The 26,974-nt window shown below is 50.7% G+C and overlaps 1 protein-coding gene across 3 annotated transcripts in view; it reads right to left on the bottom strand.

Moving 5' to 3' along the window:
• The window catches only part of STS (steroid sulfatase), a 468,425-nt gene that overhangs the window by 307,342 nt on the left and 134,109 nt on the right, over nt 1-26,974 (bottom strand). The window contains exon 10 of one of the 3 annotated variants that reach the window (XM_080795176.1): nt 15,783-19,188. The exons of the other annotated variants lie outside the window; for them this stretch is intronic. Coding sequence (XP_080651302.1) covers nt 18,815-19,188 — 374 coding nt within the window. The 3' untranslated portion in view covers nt 15,783-18,814. Of the gene's footprint in view, nt 1-15,782; nt 19,189-26,974 lie in introns of those variants that run through there. 3 annotated transcript variants of the gene reach the window in all.

Raw genomic sequence — 26,974 nt, 5'->3', positions numbered from 1 at the left:
CCCCAGGGGATCTGAACTTAGAGCCACATTTTTGCAGAAAACACATCTTTTGCTCACTCTATATCTCACACGCTTTCCTGCTTCTCCACCCGTCTGTTCTCATCTCTCCACCTATGACCCCCCTCCCCCCCGTTTCCCCGGCTTCTCTCCAGGACTCCTGCCAGCAGGTGGCTCCCAGTGTCTCCCCGAAAGGAGAAGGAGACTCATCGTTGGTGTCTTGGCTGCAGGTCCCGCAGGCGGGTGCCTGACTCTCTGGTTACCGATCCAAATTCCTGGTGAGAAATCTGTCCCCACTGCTGTCCTCACCTGCAGCGACGACACAAGATCATCCATTTCTTACCGGCCCTGGATGTACTCTGCCGCTGCTCCCCGCTGCTTGTGTGAACGTCTAGGGGACCGCGAGCTGAGCCGAGAGGGGGTTACCTAGTCCAGAGGTAGGCACGGCCTCCGAGCAGGTGCTCTGGGCAGAGCTCGCTCCAGAGAGAGCGCAAGGTAGGCTCATCCCCTAGAAACACACCGAGCACGGGCTGCCAGGCCGGGGACTCACAGCCCCGTCACTCTCTGTACCACCGCCGTGTTTGCCTGTGGAGTGCTTCCTCCGCCACCTCCGAGTCCATAAGGAGAAAGGGGCAGCGGCCGTCTCTCCTCCGAGATACAGAGTTCGGCATAGATGTCCTACCCGAACACAGCAGCCGGTTTACTGCATCTGCGACGACTCGAATTCATTTACAATCCTAATGTGATTCAAATCTGCCTGCGACGGGACATTTCAGGCTCCTGCAAAGACACGCAGCGTGCAGGGAAGTGGGTGGGAGAGAGGCAGCGGGGGTGGTAGGAGACGGAGGGCTCTGCACAGAGCAGCCCCCCACCGGGGTCATTTCCTCCTTCATCCTGGGGGGGGCAGGAGCCTCTTGAGAAAATGACACTCTGCCTGCGGGACCGAGATTCCAAGCCCCAAAGCACAACTCGGAGACAGGAGGAAGCATGTGTGCGTTTTAGAGAAAGCGGCACAGAGACCGGTGTTCACGCCCCTCCAGTCGCACACCTGGAGGCTCTTGTCTAGACCGTGGCACGGACACGGACTTGCCACAAGTACTAAACCTGGAAACTTTATGTCCCTCGGCCTTTGGCTGCCTGACCAAGGTGGGCTCTGAAGGTGCCAAGAACGCAGAGCAGACGCACCTGCTGCCGCTGCGTGTCTCAGACACACCTCAGTCCCTCCCTTAAGCCTCAAAAGGCTGCCTCTTCACCCACAGCTCTCTTCCAGCCCTCATGGTGAACGCAGACGCACGCAGACTCACACACGGACACATGTACACATGCACACGAATGCAGACCCACACACGTAGGCATGCACACACACATAGGACTTCCACACACAAACCCACGCAGACATGCACACACACACGAGTGCAGACCCACACACGCAGGCATGCACACACACAGGAATTCAGAGCCACATACACACGTAGGCATGCACACACACATAGGACTTCCACACACAAACACACACAGACATGCACATATGCACAGGAATTCAGACCCAGACAAACACACAAAGACATGCACACATGCACAGGAATTCAGACCCACACACACACACAGGCATACACACACACACACGACTGCAGATACACAAAAACACGCAGGCATGCACACATGCACGGGAATTACACACACACAGGTATGCACACACATAGGAACTCAGACACACAAACACACTCAGGAATGCACACACGCACAGGAATTTCACGCACACACACGCAGGCCGGCACACACAGACACACAAGTGCAGACACACAAATCCACAGGCATGCACACAGACACAGGAAATCCCCCCCCACACACACACAAGTGCAGACTCACACACGCAGGCATGCAGACACACACACACACACACAAGCACAAGCACATTAATGGGTTTGCAATCGCTAGAATGTCGGGCACCACGTCACCCTTCCTTCCCCAGCTCCTGTCCCACCTTCTGCCTCCTATCCCTTTGCTGCTTTCCCGACTCACTGAAAACCACCTCCCTCCGGGGAAACTCCTCTTCCTCACTCGGAAACTGAGAAAAACGCTCCCTCCTTCACGGATACGGCATGAGAATAAAATGACTTGATGTAGGCAAGACTGATGACACGCGGGCTGTGCGTCATCCTGAAGGGCGGTTGGGGCGGCTGTTGGCGTCCATACCCATCCTACACGCATTTCACAACTACGGAAACATCGGAGCACCTGGCTTTCTGCAAAAGACTACATTTCCCAGACTCCTCTGTGCCTCGGCCTGGTCACATGACTCTGTTCTAGCCAATGAGAGCTAAGAGTCGGACACTGTCCAACTTCTACAAGAAAGTCCTAGACAGAACAGGTACACTTCCCCCTTTCTGCCTTCCCCGGGGACTGTAATATCACATGACAGTGTACTGTCTCGGAAAGCAGCACCCGAAGGGCGACAAAAGAACAAGACGGAAGGACCATGAACCCCCTGACAAAGTCTGAACAAACAGGCAGCCAAATGCTAGCGTGCATTTTATGGGGTAGAGAAATAAAGCTCAGAATTGTGTAAGTCACATTTTTTTTTAAAGATTTTATTTATTTATTTGACAGACAGATTACAAGTAGGCAAGAGAGGCAGGCAGGGAGAGAGAGGAGGAAGCAGGCTCTCCACAGAGCAGAGAGCCCGATGTGGGGCTCGATCCCAGGACCCTGGGATCATGACCTGAGCCGAAGGCAGAGGCTTTAACCCACTGAGCCACCCAGGCGCCCCTGTGTAAGTCACATTTAATGCAGGTCTCTGCTACGGGTGCCAAGCCTTTGATTGTAATTACTATCTGCACTCATCACAGCCCTTGATCCCGACCCCACGTGCAGCAATCACGACTCCGGTGAGTGGTGAAAAAAACAAAGTTCATTTTGGGTACCCGTCTCTCTTCTCTGAACCCACGCCCTCCCGGCCCCCTCTCTTCCTGCTCCCTGACACCATGCCCCAGGGGCTCAGGTTGTCCTCAGTCTGTCCTGGAACTCAACGGCTCCCCATCTGCTCTGCCTGCTTCCTCCAGAGTGGGCAAGGGAAGCCATGGGGACCTGGGGTCCTTCAAAAGATCAGCCACACTAAGAAAGGGGTTATCCTTTCCTCCTGGGGGTGTTTCTTCATGTCTCTTGTTCATCTTACTCTTTCCACGCAGCCCTCAGCTATCTGCTTCCCCAGAGCTTCCCACTGTAGCCCAGGAACCCCAGTCCCCATAACTGTGAACCATGGTCTCTGCGATAATCTCTGGGAAAGAAGAGAGACCCTATCGAGGACTTCACCAACCCCTGTATGAGATGGGGAAGGAGAGCTCATACCCATTCTCTACAACCTTCAGTTCCATGCCCATAAAACATGCCGCACCCTCCTTCTCACAGAAGCCCTCCTTTAGACCCTGGACATAGTTATGGGGGGGGGTCCCCAGCTACTTTCTACGCATATTCATTTTCCCAGTCTCACTCTTCTGTTTTGTTCATTCACAGATTTGTTTTCTATCAACTAGGCACTATTTATTACATAGCCTCACTGATGACTTCCAGGCTCCACGCTGAGCTTGGCACTGGGGATCGGCAGTGACCATAACAGGAAGTCCTTGGTCACATGGAGCTGGCACAACCGCTAGGGACAGGAGGGGTGGCAAGCCACCGTGACCAACCAGGTGCTGGTCAGTCCTATGAAGGCAAAGAAGCCCCAGTGAAGAGGGAATGCATCTGAGTCAGGGCAGGGTTCTCTGATCAGGCCACATGTGAGCACAGACCTGAAGAGACAGAGCCAGTGACCTGGTTCCACCAATCACGCACCCTTGGAGGGGCTGTGGGACTGCTAAGGCAGCTCTGATTTCCCAGCAGTGTTGCATGTGCTGGAAAGAGCAGAGAGGTTTTCTTCTAGGACCTGTCCCTTGTATCACACACACCAACAGTGGGCAGCAATATTTCCACTCAGAGATCCACTATCTGCCTCCTTCCTAGCTGCCCTGCCCCTTGTCATGTAGCCTCCAAGACACACTCTACAGCTTACTGCCATGTCCTGAGAGCTAGTATCTTCTAATATAGTATCGGTGTATGGGGCATTACTCGCTGCAAGAGAGAATCTTTCCTACTGCTGACGTTGAGTTCTGACGTACAGATTTTCTGGATTTGCTGTCTTTGTAGTTCTGGTATTAACTTCTGTTCCCTCAAAACTTTGCTGCTGAACTAAGACCAAGCTATTGAACTAAGACCAACCTTACTGTGACATAACGAGGACCCTATAGGACACTAATGTAACTGTCCATGGAAATTCCAGTGGAAACTCTAGAACAACATGGCAGTGCTCCATCATAAGGCAGCTGCCCACCTCACCCAGAAGATTTAGATACTTTTGTTTTTGGTCTGTGGGTAAAATGATGATGCAAGATAAAATTTTCTACAGAGAATGAATGCACAGACAGACACTCTGGTAATCTATAGACTACAATTGGGAATCCCTGTTCCAGAGTTCACGTAAGATCTTTACAACCGTCCTGGGTCCCCTACTAGGGAATATCCTTTCTTTTGCTACGACTTCTATGTCTGGTCAACCACCAACTCCCATCCACTTCACCTTCGGAAGAACTCTTGAAGGTGTCCGTTGTCTACATCCTACAACGGTACACCCATGGCCAACCCACCATCCTCTCTTGTCTAGATGACAGATGTGGTCATATACATAGTGAGGCCTTACCCCCCAACAAATTCCTCTGTTCCTCCATGCAATGTACTAACAATGATCTTTCAGATGTGGTCAGCCCTCTCCCCTGCTTCAACTCCTCCAGTGGGGCCCTGACATTTTTAGAATACAGGCCAAGATCTCCAAGGAGATTTTCCACACAGGGTCCCTGCTTTTTTCCAGCCCCACCTCCGCTCCGTGTTTCAACAATGCTCATGAACTTGCCATGCTCCGTGATGGTTAATTTTATTCTGTGTCACCTTGACTGGGCTAGGGGGTGCCAAGATATTGAGCGAATCATCGTGTTCTGGTGTGTCTAGGAGGGTGTTCCTGGATGAGATTAGCATCCGACTCTGTAGACTGAGCCAGGCAGACTGTTCTCAATATGAGTGTTCCCAATCCACTGAGTGGCTAAAAGAGAGAGAAATGGCAGAGAAGGACTTCACCCACTGTTGTCGGTTTAACCATGGAGGAACCTAGGCAGGGAGTGTAAGAAGGAGAGTCATTCTGTGAATAACCGTTGAGCTTGGGAGAGGCTCTCAAGCCCCAGGTGAGGACCGCAGTGAGTCCCAGCTGACATCCTGATTTCGGCCTGGTGAGAACCCAGCTTGGTTGAACTGGACTGTGCCTCACGGAACTATGGGACATTAAATGGGCATTATCTTATGCTGCTAGCTTTGCGGTAAGCATTACACAGGAATGAAAACTATCTAACATAGATGTCCCCTCAACATCTATGGGAGGGACAGACTTGCATGCCACATGCTTTGGCCACAGAAATGTGGACAGAAATGGCATTTATAGGCATAGATCTGAAGAGCAGCAGGTGTCTCTTCTTGCCCGTTGGGGGGCTTCTGTCCTCTGCCCCTGGGTCCCGAATGCAATACACAGAGCAGAGCCACACCAGAGAAGTTGTACACCAATAAGCATAAGAACAAATGCTTATTTCCATGCCGCTGAGTTGAGGTTGCTTGTTACACAGCATCACCGTGGAAGGAGCTAACTAACACATGACACTTTCCAAGCCACAGCCTGGGTCACAGTGATGGACTTCTCTGAAGGTCTGCAACTATGGTTTTCCACTACATGGACTTCTACGGAATGAGACCCTAGACCCTAGGGCTGAAGACCAGAGATCGTTACCAAATAGCCCCCAAACCAAGACACGGACAAGAGACCAAAAATAAACCCGTGCAACTACAGGTGTGTTCTGAACCAGCCTCGCCAAATGCCCCATCGTCAAATCATGTAAATGTTTACACAAACTAACTGCATCATCAATGCCTAAGAAATTTTACTTTTTTAAGTCACCAAACAGCACGGTTCATGCATTTACAATCTATACAAACTTGAGTCCTTCTGTGATTTTTCTCGCAGTTTTGTGACTCACTTAATTCTGGACCTGACACCAGCCCATTAGCTCAGATGGATTTCATCTTGCGCTTGGAAAAATCTACATCTTCAAAACATCAGGCCTTAGGATAACTGTTTCATGTCTTTAATCCCCAAAATGCAAGAACAGCTCACACAATAAGAAAATAATTAACCAATCCATGTGATTGATGGGGTACTGAAAACACAAACACATTGCTGAACACCTAGTTTTAAGGTTTTAATTCTATGACTAAAGTTTAATTCTCATTGCCAAACCCTAAGTGGCGTGATCTCTCAAATAACGGAAAGTTAACTATGTTATATATTGTTAGGAATGATTTTAATTAGTCCAGGGCCCTTTTCCTCTTATTATATTCAAACACGCATCACAACTGTCTTAGGTCTGTGTTATCCACAAAAATAATAATAATTTTCTAAAAAGATTTTATTTGTTTATTTGACAGAGATCACAAGTAGGCAGAGAGGCAGGCAGAGAGAGGAGGAAGCAGGCTCCCCGCCGAGCAGAGAGCCTGATGTGGGGCTCGATCCCAGGACCCTGAGACCATGACCTGAGCCTAAGGCAGAGGCTTCAACCCACTGAGTCACCCGGGTGCCCCAATAGTAATAATTTTTTGGTTTGTTTTGTATTGTGGCTCTGGTACTTTTATTCCTAGAGGTAGCCAAGTTTGCATTTTGATTTTTTTTTTTTTTTAAAGATTTTATTTATTTATTTGTCAGAGAGAGAGAGAGCGCGAGCGAGCATAGGCAGACAGAGTGGCAGAGGGAGAAGCAGGCTCCCTACGGGGCAAGGAGCCCGATGTGGGACTCGATCCCAGGACGCTGGGATCATGACCTGAGCCGAAGGCAGCTGCCCAACCAACTGAGCCACCCAGGTGTCCCTGCATTTTGATTTTTTTTTTATTGCTAAAAATGTAACTTTCCAAATACTCCAAAATAACCCTGGGGATTTGGAACCCAGATAATGTCTGGAATCTGCTGTTTGAGGATTATGTCATGAGATGTTCAGTTTATTTCAAAGGAGCCTCGAGGAAAACAAGAAATTGTCCTCTAAAGGACAGTCATTTAGGGGAGATGTTTAGGTTAATGAGAAATTAAGTAAATGTGTTGGACACATAAATTCAGATCATTAGGATTCCCAAGGAAATAGTACTTGTTGGAGCCGTTTTTATTGGGTAATCTGGATGAGACTGAATGCAGCTGAGCTGGGATGGGTCTCTCAAGTGACCTGCCCCTTCTGGGTACCCCAGATAGGGAGATAGTCCGAAATCGTGTCCTTTGAAAGATCATGTTAGCACCCTGACCTATTAAGAATTTTTCCAATGCAGGGCACCTGGGTGGCTCAGTGGGTTAAGCCTCTGCCTTCGGCTCAGGTCATGGTCTCAGGGTCCTGGGATCGAGCCCCACATCGGGCTCTCTGCTCCGTGGGGAGCCTGCTTCCTCCTCTCTCTCTGCCTGCCTCTCCGCCTACTTGTGATCTCTCCCTCTGTCAAATGAATAAATTAAGTTAAATTATAAAAAAAAAATTTCCAATGCAGACATCACTGGATCATCTGGAGGAGGGATATGAAAACAGATACACTCTGGAGACAAAATATTTTCATGGCGAGTGGTGCTACAAAACATTTCAATGTTTATGTTCTGCTCATGGAGGATAACGCACAAGTTTAAAATACGGCAACACAGTTGTGTTTGAAGACGGACATGGCGGTGATGGTTTTTGAAGCTTGGGGACGAGGTCATGGAGGGTTCCAAATCACCCTCTCCACTTTTGTGTGTGTTTGACATCTCCCACCCTACGTTGTTTCGTTTTGTTTTTAATGATACTTAGCAACTGCAACGGGCTCTTTCCATCCTTTCTCCCCATTTGGAAGAGTAGAGAGGAGAGCGGATTTTAAAATTTAAATTTTCATCTGTGCCTCTCTCATGAAACTGATGACATCACTGTACTCTAAGCTTTTGTTCCAAATTTCTGAGGCTTCCACGGTGGATGGAAAGCACGGTCCTTGCAGCAGAAACACAATGCAGTCCCACGCAAATTTATACATAGATGCTCTTTCTTAATACCACACGTAATATAGAAATGCAAAATGCACAGGGCCTGCCCGGGAAGGTCCCGTCATATTTTAGCATTTGATGAAGATGTGTTGCTTTTGTGACCCCCTAGGGTACTGGGAGCGAAAACGAACCACGGAGTAGTCAGAGAACGGAGTTTCATGCTGGAAAGAGCTCTCTCTTTCTCTGCCAACATAAAAGAAAATCTAGGGCAACATGATTAACTCTCTCCATTGGCAAATCCCTACTTCGTGGCAGAGGAAAATACTCATCGAACAAATAGGAAAGGGTTTAAACTACTATTTCAGGTTCCATTTCTTGCTTAGAAACTACAATTAAAACAGTAGGAAAGAGATATCAAAATGGGTCTTACTAGGGTGTTGCTGAAAACATTTTCTAATTGGGTAATGGTCTCTTCGGAGGATAATTAAAATGTGTTCTATGCAATAATCGTGTTTCATCACAACAGTGCCTCACACTTTGGCGACCGCCGTCTTCACCATCCTGCCTTCTCGGGCCCTAGAACTACTCATACGACAGAGACTGAACTGTTTTATGTTTGAAATCCTCAAAATTAGGGATTTAGGGGTATGATTCACTGGCTGGGTCGAATCTTTTTCCTTCCGTGGTGTGCTGCTCTCTGCGCTCATGTTGCAAAAAGGAGAAATGAGGAGGTCAGTGAAGGGCGTTAGTCCGGAGAAGTACAGAAGAGGCAGAAGAGGACGGGGCTCACCCCTTCCCACCGCAGAATGTCTCAGAATGGGTGGCTGCTGCTAATTATCTACAGTATCCACAGAGTGAGCGTTTACGTAGCTGCCCATGCTGCGGTAAAAATAGTTTTGTCACTGCCATTAATTTCTAGAAAGGGCACCATGCCACCTAGCTGTTAGGGACACCGCTCACGGCCAGATCTCATCAAAAGATAATCCAAGAATGCTGTCATCTCCTAGAATGAATGCCTGCCTCCGTCGAGAGGGATTTCTTGTATTTCAAGAAAACTTGTGGGAAGGAGAGAAGCCAAGAGACCATCTTTCTGCAGAGAAATATGTCTTTTGGAAGCACGGTAAGTGATGAGCTGACACCCGAGGCCAGCATGGTTTTGACACTCAAGACAGCGAGGGGTGAAGCTCCTGGGTTCTGGCTTTTCTGCCTGCCCCGCAGCTAAACAGTGCTTTGGACAGAAGCATTAATCAAGCCCTTTCCTGTGCATTATCGAAGATCACGGCAGACGGGAGTCGTACTGGGTAATTGCCACACCACGACCGACGGCCCGTCGGACCCCCAACCTCTGGCTTATCATCCTGGAAGAGAACGTGGCCACAAACAGAAGTGGGGATGACGCGGCTTCCGTCCCGCACACCGGTCCCTGTGCAGCTCCCACCCCGGCTTCTGCCACTGTCAACACACCGCTCGTGGCCTCGCTGTTGAATATCCTCATCCTTGTAGAATATAAACAACTCTCTGCGAGAAGAACCATTTATAGTCCTGGAGAGCCTTTCACACTGCCTTGCGGGGACAGAAATTACACAATGTGGTTTACAATATTTCCCTAACGCAAGACGCCCTTTAAATTGCCGTGGAAGATAATGACACTGTATAATTTTTTTTTTTTTTAGCACCAGAATTCACCAAACATTACTGGGGTGGAAAAAAAAAAAGGGCAAACTTAATTCAAATGATAAAAGGTCGAAAGATGGTTTGCTTGCTTTGAAAAGCTAATAGCAGGACGCAAATAAACATTAGTGTTCTTATTACCCTTTTAAATACATTGTCCCCAAATTTTAACATACAATTAAACAGGGATGAACATTTTCAACACTTAAAATGGCATGAAAATGTAGGGTTTGTTGTTGTGAAAGCAAGAGAACGGAGCTTGCAGAATGGGTACCGCGTCTCCGCCTGATGCAAGATGTGCAAAAGGATATTTACCTCCCTAATTCCCACTCTGGAAAGATTAGCAGATGTGTCTATTTCTTTTCTTTCTTTTTTTTTTTAAGATTTTATTTATTTATTTGACAGACAGAGATCCCAAATAGGCAGAGAGGCAGGCACAGATAGAGAGGAGGAAGCAGGCTCCCCTCCGAGCAGAGAGCCTGACGCGGAACTCGATCCCAGGACCCTGGGATCACGACCTGAGCCGAAGGCAGACACCTAACTGACTGAGCCACCCGGGTGTCCCAGATGTGTCTATTTCTGAAGATACAGTCAACCTAAACACCCACTTCTGTTTGCTTCTTTGTTTCGTTTTACACTGGCCCAAAGCCATCCTCGCCGTTCCCCTCCTCCAACTACGTAAAACACCTTTCTGGAAGCCTGATTAAGCCTCAATGACTCCAGTGTCCAAAATGCCGTGGGACTGCTTTGCACAAATACCAATGAAGTATTCTGCCCCATTTCGTGACTATTCCTTTGCAGGAACGGGGTGATAAGGGGATGTCTCCAAGATGAGTGGAATGTTCTCGTTCTGTCATGACAACATGCAGATCTCACTCACTCCGGACACAAAGGAGTATCTTGTGGTCACCCTGTGTGGTCACCAAGGGTCATCTGGGGCTCTGTGTGGTGTCACCTGCTCTCTGACGCCTCCAGGGGAAGGAGCCTCTACCTGGGATTTTGAGAACGTGGCGGGGAGGGGCATTTTTATACTGAAAACTGATGCGTTGAGGACATTTCTCCTCATGGCTCTCCAGCTCTCCAGGGGTCTGGACCCTGGAGCCACCTGGACATCTGTGCCCAATCCAAGGATGAGACGTGCATAATGGTAAACACACAAACACAAAACCAAGCGCCTTTTTCTTTGAACGCAGCACATCAAGGATTCATCTGAACCATATTTTCATGATTGGCACCCTTGGTGTTTTCTTTCAATCTGGAAAAATCTCAAATCTCGATGTGAGCTCGTGGATTCAACACATGGCTTTAACTCACACACAATCCTGGCCAGGCAAACCAATGAAAGGAGTGCTGTCATTGGCTTCTCTGTCCACCTAATTATACAACGTCACAACCTAACCAATACTGCGTACGGTGGTATGGGTTGTGCACTGAACAAATTTAAGAAGTGGTGTTCCCACAGCAGTGTATTAATGTGGCCCCTGGAGTTGCGTGGTGCACAGCACGGGCGGTCATATATGGAGATCCTGAAAATCTATCCGTTCACTTATTATTTGTCAAGATTTTATTTTTTGGGGCGCCTGGGTGGGTCATTCGTTCGAGCATCTGACTCTTAGCTCAGCTCAGATCTTTATCTCAGGGTTGTGAGTTTGAATCCCGCCCTGGGGTCCACGGTGGGCATGGAGCCTACTTAGAAAACAAACAACAAACGATTAAGGATTTTATTTTTTAGTAATCTCTCAGACAACATGGGGCTCAGACTTATGAATCTGAGATCAAGGCTCCCTGATCTATGGACCGAGCCAGCCAGGTGCCCCATTTTACTTATTTTCTTAACCAAGAGATCACTCCATAAATCTAAGCCTAAAGCAACCTACTTATGTCCCATTCCCTCACCTCTTTCCTCCTCTGTAACAAAACCATCATAACATCTATCGGACAGACACAGTGAAGATTAAGTCGATCAATGCACAGAGGTACTCGGGAGCCACGCCGGGGATGCACGGAGCTAACTGAGCACGAGCCCCTATCCCAGCCTCTCCCAATGGGGCAGCTCCTGGGACCAGCTCCTGCCTCGCCCGTAGGGCTGTGCGAGGTGCTCCAGAAACTCGCTTGATCTCCGCTCCAGACACGACGGCTGGAAACAGGTGTCCCCGAGACAAGCGCTAACAGATGGCCGGTCGGATGCGTCTCTCTCTCGGCAGTTCCTGACCCAGCCCATTGCCCTCGTCTGACGAAATGCCACACGTATCCTCTCCTGAATGATCTGAAACCCTGACTTCTCCCAACCTCCTCACACAGTGCTTGCTGCCTTCGACCTGCGAGGCTACGACTCTCAGATCTTGCCGTACAACGTCCTGATGCATGACAGTGACTGAACCCGTTCCACCCTGACTTTTAAAGAAAAGCAAAAGAAGCAGGGATCGCGTGAATTAATTGTAAATATTAACCGGGAGTTACGTGGTATCATTTCAAAGCCTGCGGAAACAAGTTGGCTTGAAGACGTTACATTTGCCTTTTGATCTTTTTCTGAAGCTAAAATCTGATTAAAAAAAAAAAAAAAGAACTAAAGCATACAGTCACCATACTGCTTTATATATGCCCAGGAAGTATGCGTTTAAGGATTTCAGACGTTATAAAGTCTACAGGGATTGTAAAGAATATCTTGTTTTTGTTTTTTAAAAAGATTTATAGGTATTTGTTTTACAGAAAAAGAACACGAGCCGGGGGAGGGGCAGAGGGAGAAGCAGGCTCCCCGCTGAGCAGGGAGCCCGACACAGGACTCGATCCCAGGACCCTGGGATCATGACCTGAGTCGAAGGCAGACGCTTCAGTGACGGAGCCACCCAGGTACCCTGATGGATTGCAATTCTTTCGGATACACACCCAGAAGTGGGATTGCTGGATCTATATTAAAATTAAAAATTAAATATTAAAATTTAAATATTAAAAATTAAAAATAGAATTACCATAGATATATAATTACCATATATAATTATATATTATATTATTATATATGGTAATAGATATATTATATTATATATATTATATTATATATAATATATATATTATATTATTACCATAGATATATAATTACCATATATAATAATATATATTATATTATTATATATGGTAATTATATATCTATGGTAATAATATATATTATAATATATATTACTATATAATAATATAATATATAATATATAACATATATAATAATATATGTAATATAATATAAATATATAAATATAAATATAAAATATAAATATAAATATAAATAAATAAAATAGAAATATAAATAATATAATAAAATAATATATAATAATATATAATATATATTATATATAAATAATATATAATAATATATAATATATAATATATAACATAATATATTATATATATTATTATATATGGTAATTATATATCTGTGGTAATTATATATATAATATATAATATATTATATTATATATTATATTATTATATCGTTTTCCACAGCGGCTGTACCATTTTGCATTTCCCCAAAGCATGAAGGTTCTCTTTTCTCTCTGTCTTTCTCAACCCTCGTGGCTTTTTTTTTTTTTTTAAATAATGTTTCCGGCCCCTCAATCTTAAAAACGAAGGGAATCCCCCAAAATGCAACAATGCAGATGAACCTTAATGACGTTAGGTGACACGAATCACGTCAGCGACAGAAGGACAAACACTGCAGCCTTTCCTTGGCGGGAGGGACCTACAAGCGTGCACCTTAGAGAAGCAGCGGCAGCAGCAGGCTGGTGGAGAGGATCTGGGCACAAAGAAAGACGGGGGGCTGCAAAGCACCGGGTAAAAAGATGAATTCTGGAGGTCTGCTGCAAAGCCTGGTGTCTTAAGTTAACAGTCACACTGCACCCTTAAAGACCAAACCACCAGATCCCAGCTTCAGTGCTGGGACAACAATTAAACCTAAAATATAAAAGAACACGGTCACCCAGGAATTAATGCACGGAGCGCCTACGAAAAGCAAAGCACCAGTACGTCAGACACATCGTTTGCCACCCAAAGAGATCGGTGTACCAAGGTTACCAGTCAACCTGCTGTGATACCATCGACTTCCAAATCTCAGCGGCTCCCGAGAGAAAAGACTGGATCTTGGTCAGCTGACGGGCCGTCGGGAACCAGGCAGCTCTCCCTGGCTGCCCCGGGTGGTGACAAGGCTCAGGGGTCCAGGCCCCTGTAACCCCACCGCGGCACCCTCCTTCCTTAGGTCTTCGAGGACTCCTTACCTGGATGTTCTGTGTTCAGTGGCCTCAAGGGAAGAGGTCGTGCACGGGAACTTTCCGGCCAGGCCTGAGCGTCTCAGGGTGTCAACCTGACAATAAGGGAAGATGGAAATACGTCCCTGCCTCGTACCCACCGACACAAAACTGTGCCTTCGCTCCAGGAGGACGTTTCTGTCTCAGAGGTAATGACAACGACGGGAACAGGCCCTGTCTTTGTAAATACGGCATTTTACGTGCGTCATCTCGCACAATGAGTTCAATTCTGACAACACGCCTTTTCATAGTCAACTCAAAGCGCGTAGTTGTAAAAATGCAGCCACTGGAGATTTTGTCTTTAGAAAAACACCACCGTAGACGATAGGGTTTGTAACCTGAGAGTCTCACGTGATCCGTGAGGCCGATTTTATATCCCAGACTTTGGTGCGAAAGTGACGGGTTGCATGCCGGGTTAGGCCAACCTCGGCATCGTGCCGTCTGCCTCTGGGAGGACGGGGTGTATCTGCTGCGTAAACTAAACAGGGCTACCCTGCAAACCCGTTCAGAACATATGACCCGCACGAGTTGTAGAACCTTTGTAGGGCAAACATCTGAGGGTCTCCAAGATGCTGTTCTATTCTTAGGTTACGGATACATCGCTAGGAGAACAATGTTTCCTTTGTGTGAGCACGTGTGTGACGTTCAAGGCGCTGGTAACTACCCTAAGAAGGAGGGCTGGCATCTCCTTAATTGAAAGGGCTCCCTTAACATAATATTTGATGCTGTTGTTAAATATGGGCACGTTACGACGATTGTTTTATTGGGAGCCCAGTAAACCGAGCTCCCACGGTATTCAGCGATGTTTGCTGGAGCTGGCGTTAGCAGCACGGAAATTTGTGGTATGGGGACCCCAAGGATTCCCAAGGATGGCCAGGACCCTAGAGTCCCCCACTCGGGCCCACTGGAGGTGTCCTGGAGGGAGCCAGCATTGACATCACATAGCACATTGTTTGAGGGCTAACGAGCGTGTAATGAGGCTTGAAGCCAGCGGGGAGCATCTACAAGTCCCTACACATCATCCACACTGGTCTCTCCCCAGGACCCGCGTTGGCATTTGTGCAGAAGTGCTGGGTCACAGGGGAGCCCACCTGAGCCCCCTGTGCCCGCTCTGCTTGCCCGTCCTACTTCCCGCTACCGTGCTTTATTCTGACGCGGCTTCGGTGTTCCGAGGGCATCCCGTCCCGGCACCCAACCAGCCAGGTCAACGCTCTCCGTTCCGCCCCTTCGAGTCTGTGGACTTCCCCGCTGCCAATGTCCCATGAGCACAAGAGGCGTGTCCCCCACGTGGGCCCCCTCGAGACTCTAACGTGCCCGCGGAGGGAAAACACAGTACATCTGTTTTAAGATAATGACACGTTGTGTGTGAACCTAAAACATGTGGAAACACACTCAGATTCCTTTCTTCCGACTGTGTCGGCACACAAGTGCGCGAGATCGTCAATCCTCAAGGTCCACCCTCTCCCTTCTGATTTTAAAAGGAATTAGGGAACTTCCCACGTGCCCCGAAAAGGTCCGAGGCGGTGCGCCCGCCTGATCAGAGGGGAGGGGCTGGTCTGTTTCTTGCCCAGCTCTGCACTATGCCCCCCTCCCTGTGGCTTAGGGATCAGGACTGGTCCAACGGGACCCTGCAGCCCGCCCCGTCGCTCCACACAGTGAACCCGCCGCGTACTCACGGCATCAGTCACGCGAGAAGGCAAAGCCCGTTTCGTTGTCAAGGAAAATTTTATTTTAAGTTCGCATGGACCCTGCAACGAGGTTTTCAGAAACCTTAAGCAGGGGTGTCATTACAGAGAGCATCTCCCAGACACGGACCAAGACCTTTCCCTGCACCTTCTCCCGGCTCTCCGCGGGAGAAGAACTCCGACGTGTTTCCTTTCTTGGAAGCTCACCGCCACTGCCGCCGTCGTCGCCGCTACCTGCGACTCAGCTTTTCAGGCAGGGTTACGGGCCTTGGGAAATGAGGCCTGTCCATACGTCCCTGTTTGCTTAGCACGGCAGATCTGTGACATGCGACACATAGAGAGGCTTTCTTTTATTTTTATTTTTTATTTTTTAAAGATTTTATTTATTTGACACAGAGAGACACAGCAAGAGAGGGAGCACAAGCAGGGGGAGTGGGAGAGGGAGAAGCAGGCTTCCCGGCGAGCAGGGAGTCCGATGTGGGGCTCGATCCAAGGACCCTGGGATCATGACTTGAGCTGAAGGCAGATGCTACACTGACTGAGCCACCCAGGCGCCCCGATAGAATTTCTTTGAAAAGAATTCACATAAAGCTCCCAAACCCAGTAAGGCTGGGACACACACCTCAAGCGGTAATACCCGTGAGATGCGTTGAGAACAAGCAGCTCATACAACCTTGTAAAAACAACACAAACTAGGTCATAAAAGAGGTTTACTAGGCATCTGCCGAAAAAAGAATTCCAATTTCCTTCTGCGCATCCCAAGCCAAACTTCCACAGGGCAAGTGGGCTGAAGCTTAAGAATTACACTTATCACGAATATACCTGATTTTCCAATACCGATTCATAACAGTCAACTACGTTACTTTGAGACAAAATTTTTTTTAAGATTTTTATTTACTTGTTTGAGAGAAGGACACAGCACAGAAGTGGGGAGAGCGGCGGGCAGAGGGAGAAGCAGGCTCTCCGTTGAGCAGGGTCCCCGACGTGAGGCTTGAACCCAGGACCCTGGGATCACGACCTAAGCTGAAGGCAGATTATGAGCCCATGGAGTCACCCGGGCGTCCCTTGAGGCAAATACTTTAAAGCTGATTTTATTTCTAGAGGTATATGTGTCCTTCATTGGCTGCTCACATTATAAAGACGGGACAAGTCTTTACATACGTACGTATTCACATAATCTATAAAAGTGCTTCCTCTCACTCAATCCTGAACACACAGCCTCACCCCCGGAAGTGCTGTCTAGAAGGCCACTCGCCTTGAGTGCGCTAAACTTTAAATAAACACGATCAGCGTAAAACACAAGTTTATAACAGTGGTTTTAAATTGTTTTGGCATAGTAACACCAGCCAAGCAAGAGGACAGATTCCCGGCAATTTCTGGAGTTAGAAATCCCCATGAAAACCAAGACACCTGTGCGCTCGCCAAGTTTCAACCCTTCCCGGGGAGGGGAGGCAAATGACATCCCTTGTCGATGGTAAGAGAAAGCCAAGAAAGGTGTGAAATGTGAAATCACGGACCTCAAGAGGGACTGCAGGAATACTGTCGGACCTTGGAAGTTCTCCTGGGGTGGGGCACAGGTAGAGAGACGTGCGGCCCGTGGTCAGAGGGTGCCTGAGAGCACACAGTGTCCACACGGCCACGGGGGCGGGGGTGCAGGTTGCCAGCTGTCTGCCGTCTCCCGGAACAGAGCAAACACCGGGCCAGAGGGGATGCTCAGACATGTGCACTACAGAGAGGAACGGGACAGGCATGGGAACGGCAGCTCCTCTCCACGGACCGGAAAGGCCCGTGTGATCCTGTTGGAGGAGCTCTGGTGTCTGATCGAGGGCCAGGAGCGTCCTGTACTCTGGTGCGTCCTCTCCTCCGTGGGGGCATGGGGTGCAGACTTGGGACTTTCCGCCCACGGAGCCGTGCCCACGCACCTCACCCGTGGCCAGCCGATGCCCTGTCCCGCAACTGCCGATGTCAGAAGAAGCGGGATTAGAACAAAACTGTACATCTCACTGAAGACGGAAGGCACACGTGTTTCTAACCACACCATACCGGCGTCAAACATACTGAGACGAGCTACTGTGGTCTCACCAGCAAATTCTGCAAGAACTAAAGGTATCCCGATGTTGTGCGTGGGCCACGAAGTGCTTACGAGTTCTCCCCGCCCAACAGTCCACTGTCCAGGCCAGTAATTCCACACCGCACCGGGAGGGATTCCTCGTGCGACCGTGTCCCCGAGGTAGCCTTTATCTGACACAGTCCATTTGCCAAAGGAACAGTAAAACCCAGATATAATACTACAAGTTACGCAACGGAAATCCGCTCAGGACAGACTGTTTGGGGATTATGGTTCCCGAAGGATTTCACCAAAAAGAGTGTGCTGCACGAAGAAAGTGTGTCTGTGAGCCTGTTTCACGTGTATCTACATAGCGTGAAGCTTCTAGTTTTATAGTTTAAATACCTCTGACTTCCGGAGGAAAGACATAAACTGTGTGTCTGTAGCTACATGAATCACAAATAGTTTCTAATATGTGCTCTACGTAACACTGATGGTAACGGCCTTCCAAACCCATCTGCAAGTCACGGCATCTATTACTGGTAAAGAAGAGGGCCCCTTAGTCATTCTAAGTTCCATATATTAAGAGTTTGTAGCGGCTTTTTAAATGCGATGCCCCTTTATAGCAGCAGGCCAGGGGAAGCACGGCGGCCCACGCCCCTCACGGCATCGAGGGATCATGGCCCCTCACGCCATGGGTCCTGCACCTGCAGAGGCGTCCATGTGATTCCTTGTGCCCCATCCTACATGCGTCACCTGCCCACGCTTACAGGCCTCAGAATCGTGGCCACGGAAGCCCGAGCTCTGGCATGGATCCCTGCATGTACCATAGACTTTGATGCCCCCCGGGGGTAACGAGGGGTCTCTCGAGGGAGCCGTTGGGCGGTGAGATGGAGAGAGGTTCCCGGTGTGAGGTCCCGACAGGGCCGGCTCTCCGCTGGGCCACCCCCGTGTGCGTGCACAAGGCAGGAGGCGGGGCGGGCGCCGGGCCTCTGTCGGGTCCCCCGACGGGCACCTAGCGGCTCGCCCTCTGGGCCGCCGTCTCCCGGTCACACTGGCAGGACAGGCCGGAGGCCGAGCAGCACATCTGCAGCCACGGCTTCCACATGACGTTGCCCAGGGACAGCTGGTTGGGGACCTCCTGCAGGCTCTCGGCGTGGCGCTCGGCGGCCCGTCGCACGGCGTCGACGATCTCCTGGAAGCGCGGCTCCGTCGCCGGCGACAGCGGGTTTCTCTCCCGGGGGTCCCTGGACAGGTCGAAGAGCAGCGGCGGGTGGTGCGGGGTCACAAAGTGCCCGTGGCAGAAACACACGTGCGTGGAGAAGCAGCCGTTGGCGCCCTCGGGGCTGAACTTGGGCGTGAAGAAGAAGACCTTCCAGACGGACGTGCCTGCGGGGCACAAGGACACAGGTTGGCGCGGTGCGGACGGCGTCCTGAGCGTCCCCGCAGAGGGGAAGGAAGCCGGCCGCGGGCCTCCTCCCGGAGAGCAAAGCCTCAGTTAGCAGAGCGACGGACGGATGGACGGCTCGTCCTGCCCGCTCAGAAGAAGGGCCACAGCTCGGAAAAACCACGCAGGAGCAAGCGGTAAGCCGTAAGCACCAAGGACGGGCGGGTGGTAGCCGCGGCCGAACGACAGCTTCTACGAGGCACACTCACGCGCGCTCACCAAGGCGTCGTCTTCTCGTGGAGAAGACCCTTCTCTCTCTTTGTCCTCCCCTCTGTCTCTCCCTCCTCCTCCTCTTCCCCGACCCCCAAGGTCCTACGCGACGCTGTGCAGGCAAGAGAGGACAAAGCGTATGCAGTGTTTGCACGGGGAGCTCAGCCAGCATCGGCATTTTGGGGTCGCAGACTTTACAGCGTGGGACTGCAGACCAGACACTCGACCGACGCACACACACGGACAAACAGACGATACGTTCGCAGCTCGACCTCCTCCCGCTCTCTGACCTTCTCAGCCTGCGGCCTCTGCTTCTGTGGAAAACGGAGCGGACCTTCCGGAAGAGGGAGACTCGCGGCTGGCGTGCACGAGAGAAGCGAGAAGCGCACGCACACGCGGACAGACACATGCACACGCGGACAGACACACGCACACACGGACAGACACGCACACGCGGACAGACACACGCACACGCAGACACACGCACATGTGGGAACTCACACACAATCTTACACACGCTAAGACCTCAGGAAAGTAAAATGTCCCATGACAAAGCCTGGAAGTAGCCACTCAAGGATTCAGTGAGCTTCCCAGTGAGGACGGGACGGACCGCCAACGGGGAGGAAAAAGGAAATGTTGCCTGCAGAATGTTAGGACTTTGGGAGGACCTGAGTGCTCAGGAAACAGCCTCGCACAGGGCTCTGCAAACCGCTTCCTGCGTGTGGAGGACGTGGCCGACAGCGACAGAATGAGCAGCCCCTAACCCGTGCAAGCAGGTGCCAAACGAGACTGCCCCCTCTGCATCTTCCTCGCAGGGCTTTTCCGAACTCCCCCAAAGACGTTCCCACGGTGCGGCATCCCAGACGCACCTGCTAACGCATTTCCATCCTCTGCATATATTAGGGTGCCTGCTCGGCGAACAGACATTGCCAGTCGGAAATAAACCGAGGGATGCACTTAACACAACTGTTGTGGGTGTCTGCTTCGTCCCCCAGCAAGCCCTGCTCTTGGATACACTCAGGCAAGGGCACGTGAGCCTCTCCGTGGTCTGGGGGGACAGCCGGGACACGCGGGAAGCGCAGGACGTGCCGTGTGCCTGCGCCACGTATGAACACGTTCCGGGGAATCCGTCTCCGGGTGCCCGCAGGCTCGGCCTCGTGGATGCTGGGAGAGGCTGGACTTCACACCTGCATCCCCTCCCAGGCGCTCCGCACACCTGCCTGCAGACACAACGCCTCGAGCACGGCTACCCTCTCCAGCAGACTTTTAAAACCCACGTGGCTTTCCTTAACCTTCTCTCCATGAACTCCTCCTTACCCCGTGTCCTCCCAAGTACGACCGACTTCCCTTAGAACTCTTCCCGGCGACAGACGCCGCAGCCACGGAGAGCCCATCCCTGGTCGGGGCCAGCAAGGGCCAAGCCTGCCACAGACAGAAGCCTGCGGGAAGCCCCTTTGGCCCCTGCTCCCATCGCTGCCCATCCGGACGGTGGTGTTCCCAGCCTGACATTCGAGTCAAGCCTCCGAGTGTTTAAAAGCCCCGAAGAAAGCAGGCTCCCGGAACAAATTCATTTCGAGGGCCGGTACTTCCCACTCGCCTTTGAAAGCCACGCACACAGCTTGCCGGCGCGTGCGCCACAGCCCTGACGTACAGGCTGGGCAGGGAATCCGGACATCCGCACCCGGGAGCCGCGGGAGAATCGCTGTGCAGCCCGGACACGTGCACAACGGAGCACCCGTTTTTCTGACTCTCGGCTGCCTTGGCATGCTCTGTGGGATACGCACGTTTTTGTTGTCTCATGTGAATTTTAAACATTTTCACAAAAACTTGGCTTATTCTCTCTGCCATTTCTTTGGGCCATTTTGGACTTGGTCCACTTGGAGCGATGGAAATATACTTTACGGCCTGCAGGCTCACGGGACATGGACCCCGTTCCATTCCTCCTTCCCCGGGAACCTGGGAATCAACATTTTCAGAGCTCTCGTTTCCAAGGGAACCACGACATCCGAGGCATGTGATAAAGTAGGTAGGCTCTGGTGTCCCTTTACATTACCAATAGCTATATTTTGTCCTATCTCCCCAAATTACGTTGATAATGTATTTCTTCTTCTATTTCTCTATATACTAGGAAAATATTGGGATTTTTAAGAAAAAATACATTTTTTTTTCTATTGTTAGCATTCCACTATACTCTGAAAGAAGACTGTGCTCGCCTTTGCAACAGATAAATATTCGGACCCCAACGGGATGTCCAACTCGTTGAGAACAGAGCTGCAACGACCCAGGGAAGCCTCTGTTCCATTTTACAGCCGAACGGAGGGGAACTGAGCGGCACCTCGCTCAGCTTCCTTCAGAAGATACTGTTGTGCATAACGGACGCCAACCCACCTCTCAAAGTGCACGTCACTGACATTAGGGTCCCTGTTGGTCCGTAGCAGCGACCGGCACCCTGGGGAGACTGCCCTGTTCTGGGTTCAGACGCGGTTCCCTGGGGAGCGCACTCTCCCCTCCCATAAGGTGTGGATGGTAACAGTCCCTGCCCTGTGACACCGCCTTGAGGGTGAAAACCCCTCGATACACAGAGCCAGGTGTGCAGTAACGACCACGCATGAGTGAACGGGGAACATCAAGCATCTGTCTAAGCGAGAGACCCAGTGGATTCCCTCTGCTCTTAAATCCCGTCCCCGTCACACGTCTTAAGACACTCCTGCCCGCTAAAAGTTCCTCACGAGTAGAGACAATTAGATGTCAATGGCTTCGGAACAATGGCTTTTATCACTGAGACCCAGACTTCCCGTGCGGAACGCCGTCCAGGCGCTAGTGCTGGGAAAACGGACGTGGGACGCTTGGAGGATCCCTTGTGTCGGTCACATAAGGCACACAGAGACGTTGCGGGTTTTCGGTCTGGCAGGGTTTCGTGCTACACCGCCACCTTCAAGTCCTTCAAGAACCGCTTCAGAAACACTGTGTTTTCACACCACGGGGGACTCACGCCCACGGGACCGCAGGCGTGCCCCCCCCACCGGAACGTGGACATCTACTGATGTCTGCAAACTCACCCCCAGCCTCCAGCCCATGGGGACCTCGCTGCTTCCGGGATATGCCTCCAGCAGCACGCTGTCTGCTCCCCTGTCCTCGGCCAGCCACGCTACACGGATGCCCCCGTTCCCTTCTTAGACCCAGACAGACACCGGACGCCGCCTGGGGGTACCAGCATCTTCTCAGTGCGCACTCACTGTGGACCCACCCCTCGTCCTCTTGATCCCCAGGCTCACTCCCACCTGTCCCATCTGCCGTAGCCCAGACCCTGAACGGTACAGCCCCGAGCGAATGCATCACAGGTGAGCCTGCTTCCTGGCTGCGACCCCGCGTGAGAACCGTAGCATGAACGAGGACGCAGCTCAGGGCTCGAGCTAAGAGCATCTGCTTCAAACGCAGGCAGGATTTCCAGCAATCCCAGCTCCCCCGACCGATGGCTGATTGTCAGAACCCAAAACGCTCCCTCTGACTAGCCCTCCGCTGTGAAACGACACGTCAGTGGGAGTAGAAGCGTGAACCCCAACACAGGGCGGGTGCCCGCTGCATGCTAAGTGCCTTGCCTGCTGCTCTTTGCCTCTGTGTGTGCAAATCCCCCACCGTTCCTGACTGTCCCAGCGCGCCCACTCCGCGGGCCGGCCCGAAGCGCAGCGGACGTGGTCGGTGTGTCTGTCCCGCTTACCCGTGCTCACGACACATCCGCTGTCGTGGACTCACTCCATTTGTCTCACCATGTTCCTCGCTCTCTGAACGGGCAACGGCATCTCCCCATCTGTCGTCTGCCCGGCACCTCGCACCGTGCTCGGCCCTCAGCACTTGTCGGGTAAGCCAACAGATGCCACGATGACCGGGGCAGGACGGACCGAGGGAAGAAGCCGGCTGCCACCGCGAGAGACGGCGTGGGCACACAGGAAGCCCAGTGCATTCTGCTGCCTCCCCCGGGAGCGTCCCGCTAACGGCAAATTTGGGAACGAGGACGTCAGACACTTTGGACACGTCTGTCTTGAGTCTCTTGACATTGAACAATGGGCAGTCCTGAGGCACGGGCATGGCCAACACAAGCCACCAGTGCCTTTGGGAAAGGCTGTCCGTGGAGGGGCATGAGGGGCAGACACGGGGGCAGCTGGCAGGGTGGGGTCCGCCACGGAGCCATCGAGGGAAGACCAGAGTAGGACAGCACGGGTGAGGCCCGGAAACAGTCCACACCCGCCGATGTGGAGGCGGCCGGATAGCACGGAGAACCCACTCTCCAACTCTGCATCAGAGGCTCACTGTCGCGGGTAAAGACGTTCCCATTCGCGGGGGACGGACTCTGAAAGCAGACGGTGTGGCCGTGGATCCCACTTTGCCATCGACTCAGTTACCGGAGGCCGACTACGTGGCTTGCTCACGTGTGTCTCCCCAGCTACAAATGAGAGGAACCCCTGTGGGAGACACTCTTATCTGTCCTTAGAGCCTTTCCCAGCTAGCATGGGCACACGGATACCCAGGAAGGCTCCATCACCAGACCTCCTTTGAAGAAGATAGGTGTGCACGGGTGAATACCTGCTGGCCTGTGGCTTGTACTTGAGACAGTCTGCGTGACCTCCTTGGGAGAAAACTGACCTGTATCTTTCCCTCTCATCGTTCCCACTCATTCTCGAACCCGCTGCCCCTCGGTGGACACTACCATCACTCCCCGCACACAGGACCTGCTGCACCTTCCAGATGATGTAGGGGAGCCTGGAGTGTGCGACCCGAGACTGCATAGACCATGTTCCTGTACGCGTCACTCGTGAGATGGACAAAGGAGGGCCCCCCGCGAGGGACGCTGCTGTTCCTCTGTGTTTTCCTGCTATAGATGAACGTGACACGAATGTCGTCAAAACCTCTTTAAACTCTAGGGAGTAGAAGACGTATGGGACAGGAAGCATGCAGGAGTGTGTCTGATAGACAGATGCAAAGACCTAGAAGAACTATGGTTAGCAAGTTTGTTTTCAAAACACAGACAACGGCCACAGGAGGAAAAGGTGACCAGTTTCAAGAATGAACGATGAGTGGAGAACAGAGCACGTTACTGCCTACAACAAACACAGTTTTGCATCAAAGATGCAGAGTCAACAAAGACCCAAAGACTTGTTAAATAGGACGTGCCGTGCTTGGCTCTACACAGTCCCCGTAGCAAACGGCAGGTCCCAGACCACACGGCAGCAAACCAGGAGGCAGCCCTAACGTCCGCAGGCATCCTGAGAGCACGGCGATAGGCCCCGTGTCGAGGTCACAGAGAGGAGACGTGCAAACCAGTGTAGACCATCAATAAAACGGTAGAACCCAGTGTACAGGATAAGATGAGGACACGCCGCATTCCCTGCTTGGATTGAAGAAGGTGTTGGCACATTCAAAACACTGTCCTTTCTGCTCTCTAAGAAAGAAAATCTAATTTTGATTTATTCTGTCTCTATAAAAGGGAAATTTGTATTGTGACCATTACTTTTTTAAAGATTTTATTTTATTTTAAGTATTTATTTATTTATTTGACAGAGAGACAGTGAGAGAGGAAACACAAGCAGGGGGAGAGGAAAGGAGAAGCAGGCTTCCGGCCAAGCAGGAGCCCGATGTGGGGCTCGATCCCAGGACCCTGACTCAGATCGTGACCTGAGCCAAAGGCCGATGCCAAATGACTGAGCTACCCAGGCACCCCCACGATTTTATTTTCAAGAAAATCTCTATACCCGACGTGGGGCTTGAACTCACAACGCTGTTGGTCCAGAGTCGTGGGCTCTACTGACGGAGCCAGCCAGGCGCCCCCACATCGGCACAAATTAACGAACGTCACAGCTGACCCTTTTTTCATCCATGATACTAATGAAATCTTAGCTCAGGCATATGAAATCTTTAATAGAAAAGAAGATGCCTTTTTTAAAGCCTTTATTTTTAAGTCATAGGTACACCCTACGTGGGGCTTGAACTCACGACCCCGAGATCACGAGTCGCCCGCGCCACTGACTGAGCCAGCCAGACGCCCCTGGATGCCTACTTTAAAAACTGTCTAGCAGCGTCTAACAGAGGAGAACACAGAGGCTATATGAAAACATACGTTTGCCGGATTCCATGGAGGCACACGAAAAGTCCATTTATGAGGTTTTTTTCCCCATTAAAGGAAATGAACAGCCGGGAAGGGCAGCCCGTTCCTGGGAGTCTGAGCGCTAATGAGATAAAATAAGTGAAATTCAAGTCTCGTTATTTCCGGGGAGCCTCCTGCATCCTCAAACATCAGTGGCTGCCCCCAGTTGCCAAAACGGATGCCGCTGTGTCGTGGGGCACCGTCGGGCCCGTGCGACCACAGCTGAGTGCACGCGTGCTGTCCCTCCTACTGGACTCGGGGGACACGTACCACCACACGTGCGGGAGCGCCGGCAGAGGCACAGCTCGCGGGATGCGTGATCCACACACTGGATGGAAAGCCCGAGGCTCACGCGCATCCCTCCAGGGGTGGCCGTCTATCCCCAGCCACGCGAGTCCCGGCGGAGGGCAAGAGCTGTCCTTCTCAAGGTCAGCTACAGGATGGGCACATCCGTAGCAGGTCCTAGCAGCAAAATGCCGCAGCCTCTGCCCCACAGCCTCGGCCCTCCGTGTCCTAACCCTTTAGATCTATGTCCGACGATCAGACGGGGAAGGGCTTCCTGCGGGATGAGTAACCGAGACGAAAGCCAACCACAGCCCCGGGGAACCATGAAGCCATGAAGGCATAAGCAGCCGTTAGTGGATATTCTCTGTTTTCTTGGGTGTAGTTTAGAGGCAAAACTAACTTGTTAACTGTGGAACATTGAGATGGTCCACAAAGCAAGCACTTTTCTTTCCTTAACCACTGTCGTGCTGTTTGGATTATAAAACTTACTTATGTCGTGCAGAGGCATGGGAAACAGAGAGGAGTTAACGAAACCTGCATATTCATTACCCAAATTCTAATAATAAACAAGATTATATTATTGAGGAAAAATAAACCTTCCTTATCCCGTATCTTGGAAAGAAGGCACCTTTTAAAGAGTTGGGTATGAACACACTTCTTGACAAGGAATTCTATTATCCGACAGTGTTTTCGTTCTGATTATTTTACAGATGCTTTTTTTTTTTTTTAAATCACAGAAAAAAAGGTCCTGAAAACATAGCCACATTTGTGAGGCCCTCTGGGTTCAGCATCGGGATAACCACATCCTGTGGATTTCCGCGTGACTGGCTGGGCTGGGGGCTCTCCCACGTTCACGTGAGCATTTATTTCATACGCTGCATTCACAAGCTTGAAATTCGGTAACAAAATCCCAGAGCCCAGTAGGTACCTGCTTTCTAAGATCAATTTTATCCATAAAACCAAGCTGTCATTACACCGAATTTTTAATAGCACTGATCCATATGCCCAAACCTAAAGCCAAGACTTTTAACGCACATCCAACGGTCCATTTTTACTCAAAATCCCCCATTTTAAAGCACGAAAACTTAGGCATG

Source organism: Martes martes (assembly GCF_963455335.1).
Source record: "Martes martes genome assembly, chromosome: X".
Lineage (NCBI taxonomy): Eukaryota > Metazoa > Chordata > Mammalia > Carnivora > Mustelidae > Martes > Martes martes.
This window is presented reverse-complemented; position numbering and strand designations above follow the sequence as displayed.